The sequence below is a fragment of the Microtus ochrogaster genome, linkage group LG2 (assembly GCF_000317375.1).
Source record: "Microtus ochrogaster isolate Prairie Vole_2 linkage group LG2, MicOch1.0, whole genome shotgun sequence".
In the NCBI taxonomy this organism is placed as follows: Eukaryota; Metazoa; Chordata; class Mammalia; order Rodentia; family Cricetidae; genus Microtus; species Microtus ochrogaster.
In genome coordinates this window covers 3961291-3972061 of record NC_022028.1, presented here as the reverse complement: position 1 = coordinate 3972061, position 10771 = coordinate 3961291, and the positions used below count along the sequence as shown (strand labels likewise).

The 10771-nt window shown below is 53.8% G+C and overlaps 2 protein-coding genes across 7 annotated transcripts in view; one reads left to right on the top strand and one right to left on the bottom strand.

Moving 5' to 3' along the window:
* The first annotated feature begins 212 nt into the window (after nucleotides 1–212).
* Nucleotides 213–3365, top strand: Dnph1 (2'-deoxynucleoside 5'-phosphate N-hydrolase 1). The gene is made up of 4 exons (XM_005359750.3): nucleotides 213–418; nucleotides 2702–2770; nucleotides 2927–3037; nucleotides 3176–3365. The coding sequence occupies exons 1-4, from the start codon at nucleotides 253–255 to the stop codon at nucleotides 3322–3324; spliced, it is 495 nt and encodes a 164-aa protein (XP_005359807.1). The 5' UTR covers nucleotides 213–252; the 3' UTR covers nucleotides 3325–3365.
* An 859-nt stretch (nucleotides 3366–4224) lies between these two features.
* The window catches only part of Cul9 (cullin 9), a 47316-nt gene continuing 40769 nt past the window's right edge, over nucleotides 4225–10771 (bottom strand). For 2 of the 6 annotated variants that reach the window (XM_026785382.1, XM_026785385.1), the window contains 10 exons: nucleotides 7624–7764; nucleotides 7368–7532; nucleotides 7055–7218; nucleotides 6666–6759; nucleotides 6218–6292; nucleotides 5988–6098; nucleotides 5727–5844; nucleotides 5272–5405; nucleotides 4744–4835; nucleotides 4225–4534 (listed from right to left, as the gene is read on the bottom strand). In XM_026785382.1, coding sequence (XP_026641183.1) covers nucleotides 4357–4534; nucleotides 4744–4835; nucleotides 5272–5405; nucleotides 5727–5844; nucleotides 5988–6098; nucleotides 6218–6292; nucleotides 6666–6759; nucleotides 7055–7218; nucleotides 7368–7532; nucleotides 7624–7764 — 1272 coding nt within the window. In that variant the 3' untranslated portion in view covers nucleotides 4225–4356. The other 4 variants (XM_005359749.2, XM_026785383.1, XM_026785384.1 and 1 more) reach the window with 4 other exon arrangements.

Here is a 10771-nt window from a genome sequence, read left to right as displayed (position 1 = left end):
AGATTAGTGAGATTTCCCAAGGACCCCACTACAGAGCTTGAGGGCATCTAGCTGAGCCCTGAACCGGCAGCTGGGAGCCGGGGAGGGGCAGGTCTCGGGGGAGGAGCCTGGGGGCGGGCTGTCTCAGGAAGAGCCAACCCGGGAAGAGCGAGCGTGCAAAAGGCGCTCCCCGTTTCCGCCCCGAGTCGCATTCCCAGATCACGTGGTCTGGACTGCGCCCCCTGGCACTGGTGGGTGCGGGTGCGGGCGGCGATGGCGGCGGAGGTGGCGGAGCAGGGCCGCTGCTCCGTGTACTTCTGCGGGAGCATCCGCGGTGGGCGCGAGGACCAGGCACTGTATGCGCGGATCGTATCGCGGCTGCGGCGCTATGGAAAGGTGCTCACTGAGCACGTGGCTGCTGCAGAGCCGGACGCGCGAGGTGAGGCGGCCGAGCTGGAGACCCGCAGACTAGGGACCTGCAGGCTACAGGGTCTTTAGGTTAAGGGGACTGGCTGGCTCAGGACTTGAAAGTTAAAGGACCTGCAGCCTAGGATACCAGCAGGCTAGGACCTCTGGCTGAGGAAGGCCCTAGCTTACACTCCTGCAAGTACACACCCCATCCAGCACTCTGGCGGGAGCTGGCTATGCCAGTCCCAGCACCCTGAAAACCAATGAGAGCCCAGATCCAGTGTAGGGAAAAAGGACCAGGCAGAGCCAAAGAGCCAAATACACCCTAACCCTGAAATCAGTGCCAAAGAAACACACCTTGGCTGAAGAATCAGAGTTTAGTAAAAGAAATACGCCCTGGCACTGAAATTAGAGCCAAAAGGCTAAAAAGGGTCAGTGAAAGAAACACACTTTGGCCCTGAAACCAGAGCCAAATCTGCCTCTGACCAACTGAGCAGAAAACCAACCAATCTCTGAGGATGAGATCTAGCCAATTAAGGGACTGAAATCTGACCAATTCCCACCCTGAAAATCTTTTTTCTCCCTGCGAAAGCTCCGCTCCTAAGAAGCCCTATATAAGCCTGTTCAGTTTCTCTCTGCCTTTTTCCCTGGCAGAGGCAGCCATTCTCCGGATTCTTCCCTCCCAATAAATGAATGAGGTTTGGGTGAGACCTTTATTCGCGGGAATGGAGCAGAGGAGAGAAGTAACTTCTCGCCAGAGCAGGGCTGTAACACTTCGCTGGGGAAACCTTTCCCTAGTGGAACGGAGTTGATACAGTAGGGAGGACCTGAGCAGAACTGCAGATACTTCTCTGGGGAAACCCTCCCCTGCGAGAGCCGAGCTGTTACATTGGGAAACCTCTCCATGGAGCAGGGCTGTAAGCTGTTAGGCTGTGACCTGTGGTGTTCCTTGGCTCCGGACTGCCAGGATTCCTTTCCATCTGAGCTGCGGTGCTTACACCCGTAGGTATACGGCTATATACCCTTGCATATGGCCTGCGAGGCTTTGATGGGGTGGCCTGGATCCCGGCCACTCACTCTCCCACTTTTCAAAGTTGTACCTAGAACTCACATTTCTGCTCAGAAAATTTTGAAGTGGTTTTTCTTTGTCCCACTCAAAAACAGATTCATAGTCTGTGGGGTCTAAAGCAATTGTGGAAGAACCTTTTTAAAAAAAAAGGCCGGGCAGTGGTAGCACACACACCTTTAATTCCAGCACTTAGGAGGCAGAGGCAGGCAGCTCTCTGTGAGTTTGGGGCCAGCCTGGGCTACAAGAGCTAGTTCCAGAATAGGCTCCAAAGCTACAGAGAAGTCCTGTCTTGAAAAACCAAAGTAATAATAATAATAATAATAATAACAACAACAACAGAATCACAAGGCAAAGATGCTAGTTCCAATCCCAGCGCTCTGGAGGTTGAGGCAGGTAGAGCTCCAGGCCAGCCTGGGCTACAGTAGTTAGACAGTGTCTCAAAGAAAAACAAGTGCGATTAGTGATAGCCTGGGGAAAGCCTTCCAATCTGCTTTTTGTTGTTGTTTCTCACTTGTTACTTTTCTTGCTTATTTTGAGAACTGGGTTTCTCATGTAAACCCAGTGACCTCTGACTGGCCACGCAGCAGAGGATGGTGTTGACCTCCCCTTTCTCCTGCCTCTGCCCCTCAAATGCCACCACACCCAGCTTGTTACTTCTCTTTTTGTTTCTTTTTGAGACACTTTCTCTGAATAACCCTGGCTGTCCTGGAAACCCGGAACTGGCTCTGTTCCAGCTGACCAGGCTGACCTCAGAATCAGAGATCCACCTGCCTGCCTCTGCCTCCAGGGATTGAAGGAGTCACTACCACCCGGCTTGTTTTGTTTTTGAGACAGAGTCTGTCTGTATGTCCCTGGGTGTTGTGGAACTCACGGAGGCCTGCCAGCTCCTGCGTCCTGAGGTTGGGATTATTGATGTGTGTCGCTATCCTCAGATCACAAGTGAACTTTTTTGACAAGGTGTTTCTGCTCTGCCATCAGCATGGTCTTATCATCCTGAGCAGGAGCATTTATTCAAGCTGGAAGCTGTGATCCTGACCCTCTGAGCAAGCGCAGTTGCTTGGATTCCTAGTGCCACCTTGCATAGGCTTGGGTTCCTTCTTCACCCCTTTCCTGGGCTGGCCTGGGGAGGCACCGGAGCATGCACCTGCCCCCTCTGCCTTCCCCGAGCGGAGGAGATATTAAGAGCAGCAAGGTTCCGGGTACAGAGGGTGCGAACATCCTTGACCAGTTTTCCCTTAACCACAGGAGAAGAGGCTGCTGGGGGCGACCACCTCATTCACGAGCAAGACCTGGCCTGGCTGCAGCAGGCAGATGGTAAGTAGTCCTCCCTCCTCCGTGCAGGCTCCTCTGTGATGCCAATTCCTGGGATATCCCTCGCTTCCTAGAAGGAAGCCCTTCCCCACTACAGATACACTCATCCCATTGTGCTTACAAGAGCCAGGTATTAAATCTTTCTGGCTTTCTCTCCAGTGGTTGTGGCCGAAGTGACACAGCCGTCCTTGGGTGTTGGCTATGAACTAGGCTGGGCAGTAGCTCTTGGTAAGCAAATTCTGTGCCTGTTCCGACCACAGTCTGGCCGAGGTGAGTAGCCCAGCCCAGGGTGGCTTACCTATTCCTGGCTTTCTGGGAACCCCATACCCATTTCTTCCTTTCCCAGTGGGCTGGGGCAGGGGGCACGGTGGGGAGCGTGGGGTCAGTTCTCCCTTCCCCTCTCCCCAGTGCTCTCTGCCATGATTCGGGGTGCAGCAGATGGCTCGAGGATCCAGGTGTGGGACTACACAGAAGGAGAGGTGGATGCCATGCTCGATCGATACTTTGAGGCTTATCCTCCTGGGGGGAAGGCCCCCTCCAGTAACCCAAGCACCTGACCTAACTCAACTTTTTTAAAATAAATTTAAGATTTTCTGTGTGTATGTGTGTGTGTTGACTGCATGCATACCTGGTACCCACAGAGGCCAAAGAGGGCATCAGATTCTCTGGTATTGGCATTAGAGATGGTTATGAGCCACCATGTGAGTGAACTATGACCTCTGCAAAAGCAACAAGTGCTCTTACCTGCTGAACCTTCTCTTTGGCCCTGGCCCACCTGGTTAACCCCCCCCCTCCGGAATCATCTGGCCACAGTCTCAGTAATAAAAGAGGTTTGTTTAGCCAGAAGTAGTGGCACACACCTTCAGTCCCAGCCCGCTGGACACACAGGCAGGTGGATTTCTGAATTAGAGGTCAATGTGGTCTATGTAGCGAGTTCCAGGACAGTTAGACTCAAAAAACAAAAACCATCTAGAGTGGAGGGGGTGGGGCGGGTCCCACTTTTCTTCAGGACACAGAAAGACCCTTTAAAGTGGTCCCCAAGAGGAGGGTACCCTGTCATGCCTTTTGGGTCCCCAGGGAACATTTAAAACTATGGGAGGGGAGCAGGTGGCTGGGCCATCATTCTTCTCATCTTACCTGTGAGTTTAGGCCAAATGAGTGCTTGGGGTTTTCCTGAGGATAGAAAAGTCTGGAAGTCTAAAGAAAGCAATAAAGATGAAGGCGGGCTGGTGAGATGGCCCAGCTGGTGCAGGTGCTTCCCACCAAGCCTGAAGACATGAGTTCTAGCCCAAGCACCTACATGGAAAAGAGAACTGACCCCCTAAAGGTGTTCTCCAATCTCCATACACACCTCCACAGCGTGTGCACACGCACACGCACACACACTATTAAAAGGTTATTTTACAGAGAGTGGGTATCTGAGAACACCAGGGGAGTGATTGGCCTGCTCCCAGCGATGTATGTGAAAAAGAAGTTTATTCAGTAAACAAGGTGCTACAGGCACTGGGAATCCCTCTCACATGACAGTGGAGGGGTAAACTCCCCACCCATGGCCCTGCCTGGGGCGCTCCAGGTGTTTCCTGTCCCCCTCAGTCATAAGACTCATCATCGTCATCCTCATCACCGAAAAAGAAAGTCTCTTGGTTCAGGTTCTCAGATTCTTCATCGTAGGAGAAGCTGTCATTGTCTAGTTCCTCATCAAACTCGTGCTGCCACTCAGGCACATCCTCCTCCTCTTCTGCTTCAAGCCCCGAGGAGCCCTGGGGCCTAGAGAGAGCCACCACACTCAGCCTGAGAAGCCTGCACTCTTCAAGCCCCGAGGAGCCCTGGGGCCTAGAGAGAGCCACCACACTCAGCCTGAGAAGCCTGCACTCTTCAAGCCCCGAGGAGCCCTGGGGCCTAGAGAGAGCCACCACACTCAGCCTGAGAAGCCTGCACTCTTGCTACCCTCTCCCGGGTTCTGCCCGGCTACTCACTGACTGCTGGGCACGTTGGATCCTTTCACCTCCTGGGCCTCTGCGGATGGACTCTGCAGTCCAACCCGGAAGTCCTGACAAGGAGACGGGGCCTGAGGAACAGAAGAGCAGAGGGCACCAGGCCTCTGGCCTGGCATTGCTTCCACTCATGTTTCCTGAGAGTCAGCCTCCCATGAGCACTCCTGCCGTCTACCTCCCCGAGGCTCCAGGAGAGAGGACAGTGGGGCACCCAGCAATCTCTGCCCAGTACTAAGCAGGCAGCAAATGACCCACACCTGTGTACCAGAGCTGGCAAGACTCTTGGAGATCCCTTACTCCAGCAACTGCTAACCCCACGTGCAGGGGGTCTGGTCTGAGAAAGTGCAGACTGATTCTGATGAGCACCTGGCCCTAAACACTGATCTGGGGAAACCAACTCCTTTGTAAGAAACCCCAGGAGTTTAAGTGACACTGCAGACTGGCCCAGGCCTCCAAATACCCCTTTCCCCCTCCAGACTGCCCCCCAGGCAGGACTGAGCAAGGCCCTACCTGGGTGGAGTGCTGCAGGATGGCCAGCAGCCTCTCCTGGATCCTCCGGAGCAGCTCCGTGCCTGTGCTGAGGCAATCAGCCCGAAGGAGGCGCAGGGAGGAGGCCAGGTCCTGGCAGCGCAGCAGGGTCTCCTCTGCAGAGGGCAAGCACAGGGCCCACTCTCTTCTCCCATCCAGTCCTGCCTCCCACAAATGTCTATGGAGCATCTCCCAAGTACTGGGCATGGCTGTCAAAACTCATGGAGCTCACCTGCCAAGGGCAGAGTGCAGAGCAGACTGCCGAAAGCACGTAGAACCCTATGTCATGGGCTTTAGACCCGAGAGAGGGAGGCCACACAGAATGAGGGGAGGAAAGGAAAAGTGCTGGGGGTAAGGGCCCTGGATAACTGTCTGGATGGGCATGGGATGCTTAGCACAAAGGGAGAGGATGGCAGGGCATCGGTGCGCCAGCTCACCGAGGAGGATCTGCAGGGCATTTGTGTGCAGCTCCAGGTTCTCGGTCTGCTGCTCCACCACATCCATGTACTCTGTGTCCTGGCTATAGAAGCTGTAGACACAGGCGTAGGCCAGCACCTAGAGGAGACCCCGTCAGGTCAGTGCATCTTGCCTGAGGCCCCAGCAACTCCACCTCCACTTCCTCTCTTCTGGCTCCTCCATCCAAGCCCACTCAGCCCCCTTGGCATACCTCTCCCGTCTGCCTCCCCCACTGCTACAACCTTTCGAGCCTGCTCGAGGGCCCGGCAGGCATCGTGAAGGAAGGTGAAGGATCTGGGTGGGGGCACCTCGTGGATGGCAGAGGCCTGGTTCCGCAGGTTCACAGCAAACTCCTATAGGAGGACAGTGCAGTCCCAGCCTGTGAGGCCGCAGGCCATGCAGCTTCCAGCTGGCCCTCTGAGTGCAGTCACCAGCTCCCTGACTTTACCGCCCACCACTGCCCACTGCTCACCCGGGCCTGGTGATGGAAAGTGCACCTCTCATTGTAGTCCTGAAACCGCTTCTCCTGGCGAGCGGCTTTGCTCACCTGTAAGGACACAAGGAAGGGTTGCTGGGTGCTGTGCTTCCTCCACACTTCACCCAGACGACTGACAGTCTTTACCAGCCTTCCTGTACGTGGGAATGCCAAGGGTTGTCCCTGGCCACAGTGAGGGCAGGCCCACTCAACACTCCTTTCTCTGCTCTGGTACCTGCCGAGAACACCCTGCCCTATTCTTCCTGGGCTTTCTTTGGTCACCTGGGTGGGGCAGCCCTTCCAGTACAGAGTTTCCAGAACCTCAGGCTCAAAGGCTCCTGCTTGTCCCCACTGAACCTTTGTCCTGACTGCTCTACCACTGTTCGGGGCATACAACTCTGTCCCAGGGCCAACGGCAGCTGGGCCGACATGCCTAGCCCCTTACCATGGCAGAGCAGTTGTAATAGTCCTTGTGGCTTGGCTTCCAGGACTTGAGGCAGCGCCAGCAGAAACCATGGTTACATCTGGCACAAGTCATGCTGTGGAGGATTCGAGCTGGTCAGTGGGGCCTACCTCTGGATACAGGTGCCCAGGGTGCCCAGGGACTGTGCACACTGACAAGGTGCCATCTTCTCAAGCACTGCTAAGGACACCTTGATTTGGGCTTCCCAACACAGTGAACTTAAAACCTGGGTGGAAGAATCCAAGAGGTGACCCTGGGGGACGGTGAGTGAGGGCAATGGATTTGCTGCACTTCACAGTAAGCTTGAATTTCTTCCTTACTGCCAGCCTCCCCGACATCATGCTCCCAGAGCCCCCTGTACCCCTTCTTACTGCAGACACCCCTCATTCTTCTCAATGGGCGCCTGACAGCTGGGACAGCGTTTGGAGATGAGCTTGGCCAGGTGTTTGCTCTGGGCCTCCACACTCATGCCATCGTAGTAGCCACCGTCGTCCACCCACTGGGACATGTGGCCACAGCTGGCAGGATAGTGTGCCTAGGTGGGAGGAGTATGAAGACACAGCCAACTCAGTCAGGTAGCAGGAGACAAGGAAGCCCGTCGTGTGTGTGTGTGTGTGTGTGTGTGTGTGTGTGTGTGTGTGTGTGTGTGTGTAGGTGCTAGGCAGGGAAGGAGTGGGTGCCTACCTCGGGGAAGTTACAGCTGAAGCAAGAGGCCCAGCCACACTTAGAGCAGGTGGTACCACTGCCCAGGCCCTGGCGGCACAGGATGCGATCGCAGCCTTGCGGGTTGGTGCACCATGTCAGGTTGGAGCAGCTCTCCACATAGCCTCGCAGGAGGGCCTTCTCGTACTGTGGGCAAAGGCAAGTTGCTATGAATGCTGGGAGAGCAGGAGCATCTGGAGGCCGGCCTGTCCTCTGGGGCCTCAGGCAGGACGGGTACCTTGGAGATGACTTCTGGGGAGGAGACCATGTCACGGATGAAGGCTCCCGTGGGCTGAGCAGGACAGTCAGCAATGGGGCAGGTACAATTCTGCACAAAGTTCTGTTCGATCCGGGTCGTCAGGTACTCATTCCAGCAAGACTACCAGGACAGAGGAGGGGCTGATGCAGACAGGTGCCCTGGCCACCGGTCTCACACACATCATGGCTTCATGGGAGGTCAGAGACAGCAGGCTCCTACACCTACCTTGCAGGACCCTGCCTTCCTGATGCCATGGTTTGGGGGATGAGACCAAATCGCAGCTGTTTTTGAGGACATATGGGGCTCAGGGATTGGTCCCTGATGGAAGCCGTGCTCAGCGGTGAGGCTTTGGTGAGGGGGCTGCCTCATGAGGGTTCTGTCTTGACCAACAGTTTATTCCGCTGGTGGCTGGCCACAGATCACTGGGGCTGTGTCTCTCAAGGGTGACTTGTCCCTTGTTCCTTTTCTGCCTGGTGGGCTTCCTGACCAGCACGAGGTGAGCAGCTATCCTCCCGCCTTCCACCATGTTTCTGCCTTGTTACAGGCTAAAAACAATGGAGGCTGCCAGCTGCAGACTAAAACCCCGTCTTCCTCCCTTAAGCTGGTTCTCACAGGTATTTGTCACAGTAGTATATGGTTAGCACAACCAAGAAGGGGAAAACAGAGCTTCAGAGTGACTCAGTGGTTAAGAGAACCCAGGTTCAATTCCCAGCACACATACAGTGCTTATAATTGTCTGTAACTCCAGTTCCAGGAGATCTGCAGGCACCAGGCATGTATACAATGCACTCATAAACATGAAATAAAGACACTGATTTTTCTTAAAGATGAGTACAGAGCTTCCCCCCCCCCCTCTGGGCCCCTATTCTGGCCCCAGGGCACACCTAGGGCTGGTTCCCTGGCTCCAGCTCCCCCAGCTTGAGGCTGTGGCTCAAGGGCTTACCCTTCAAACAGACTTGATTGTGGGGTCCCTGCCCTGATCAACAGCACAGCCTCCTCAACTCACCCTAGTTACCAGCACCAGCATTTCTGTCTCCCAAATTTTTCTGTTGTTCCGCCACCCACCCTAAAGCAGGTTCTTGTGTGTTCTCAACACATTGCAGGGGCCTCCTGATAAATGGCCACCCCTCAGAGATCTGCCTGTCTGTGTCTCTGGTTGGAAACTTTTTAAATCTTTGTTTCTTTGAGACAGGGTTTCTCTGTGTAGTCTTGGCTATCTTAGAACTAACTCTGTAGACCAGGCTGGCCTCGAACTCATGGAGATCCACCTGTCTCTGCCTCCTGAGTGCTGAGATTAAAGATGAGCAGCACTACCACCTCAGCTTGTTTTTCTCAGGTACATTTTGCAGACTTCCTATCTCTGCATCTCTGCTGGGGAGTCCACCTTTTTCTGTAGTGTTGCCACTGAATCCCAAATCCCACTGGCTAGCTGCCTTTCCCACACACTGCCCAGTGAGCAGCTCAGACTTTACACAGCTGTGACTGAGTTTCCACTCAACACCCCACCCTTCATCCACACGCTGCCCCCAAATCCTCTCAAACATAGTAAAAGTGGCACGTTTTATACAGGCAGATGCTTAGCTCAAAAACAGAGGCCTGTCTTGATCCCCCTACCTGAAGCCTGTACATCTACCACACTGAGTATTGTGGGCTCTATTTGCAAACACATCAAAGCCCATCTCCTTGCCTTGTCAACACGACACAAGTCCAAAAAGCATGTTTGTCTTTACACAACTCTCTCCACATAGCAGCTACAGGGTTTGCTTTGTTTTTGGTGGGTGGGTGCATGTGTGTCTGTATGGGTGTGCATGCGTCGTGCGTCTGTATGGGTGTGTGTGTCTGTACAGGCGTGTGTCTGTACAGGTGTTCTTGTGTCTGTATGGGTGTGCCTGTGTCTATACAGGTGCTCATGTGTCTGTACGGGTGTAGGTACATCTGTCTGGGTACTTACCTGTCTGTATGGGTGCTTGTGTGTCTATACGGAAGTGTATCTCTACAGGTGTGTGTCTGTATGGGTGCTTGTGCGTCTGTATGGGTGTTTGTGTGTCTATATGGATACAGATGTGTCTGTGTGGGTGTTCTTGTGTCTGTACAGGTGCTCGTGTGTCTGCACGGGTGCAGGAACATCTGTATGGGTGCAGGAACATCTTTATGGTGTCTGTTCATGTGGGGGGATAAGCCCAAAGCTGACATCTTTGATCTTTTCACTTTCTTCACTGAGGCAGGGTCTCTCACTGAGCCTGGAGCTCAGCAATCCTGACTAGTTTAGCTCGTCAGGGACGAGGGATCTTGTCTCTGCCTCTGGAGTGCTGTGATAACAGGCAGCCTGCCATGCCTACCCTTGCTTTACTAAACTGGCTTCTGCGTGGGTTCTGGGGATCTGAACTCTGGTTCTCAAGCTGCACGGTAAGCACGTTTATCTGCTGAGCTGTCTTCCCAGCTCCCAAGTAAGTTTTCAAAAGTGTAAATAAAGAGGTGGAGAGATGGCTCAGAGGTTAAGAGCATTGCCTGCTCTTCCAAAGGTCTTGAGTTCAATTCCCAGCAACCACATGGTGGCTCACAACCATCTGTGATGGGGTCTGGTGCCCTCTTCTGGCCTGCAGGCATACACACAGACAGAATATTGTATACATAATAAATAAATAAATACTTTTTTAAAAAAGTGTAAATAAAGCAGGGCAATGGTAGCGCACGCCTTTAGTCCCAAACTGGGGAAGCAGAGGCAGGCGCATTTCTGTGAGTTCGAGGCCAGCCTGGTCTGCAGAGTGAGTTCCAGAACAGGCTCCAAAGCTACACAGAGAAACCTTGTCTTCAAAAAAAAAAAGTGTAAATAAGATATCATCACCTTGCTTAAACCCATCATGGTTTCCCCAAATCACCACCTAAACAGACAGCATTAGCTGCCACACACAGCCTGCTGTTCTCTGGCTGTAGCCCTCTCCTACGATGTCACCTCCTAGGCCTCCCTTGATCTCCTCGATGTAAAGGGAAAGCCACTTTGTATGACATCATCCAAGTGTATCTGCTTTCCTCAGTTTATCATCAAAGTTTGGAGATCCTAAGTTTGGAGAGGCAGGGAAGGAGAGGCCGCGTGCTCACCTTGTGGAGAGGCAGGGAAGGAGAGGCC

Excerpts from the sequence above, each read along its gene's own strand:
- Dnph1 (XM_005359750.3), top strand. The coding sequence starts at position 253 with ATGGCGGCGGAGGTGGCGGAGCAGGGCCGCTGCTCCGTGTACTTCTGC. Across the intron at positions 419-2,701 it reads TGCAGAGCCGGACGCGCGAG|GAGAAGAGGCTGCTGGGGGC; the intron begins GTGAGGCGGCCG and ends CCTTAACCACAG. Across the intron at positions 3,038-3,175 it reads CCGACCACAGTCTGGCCGAG|TGCTCTCTGCCATGATTCGG; the intron begins GTGAGTAGCCCA and ends CCCTCTCCCCAG.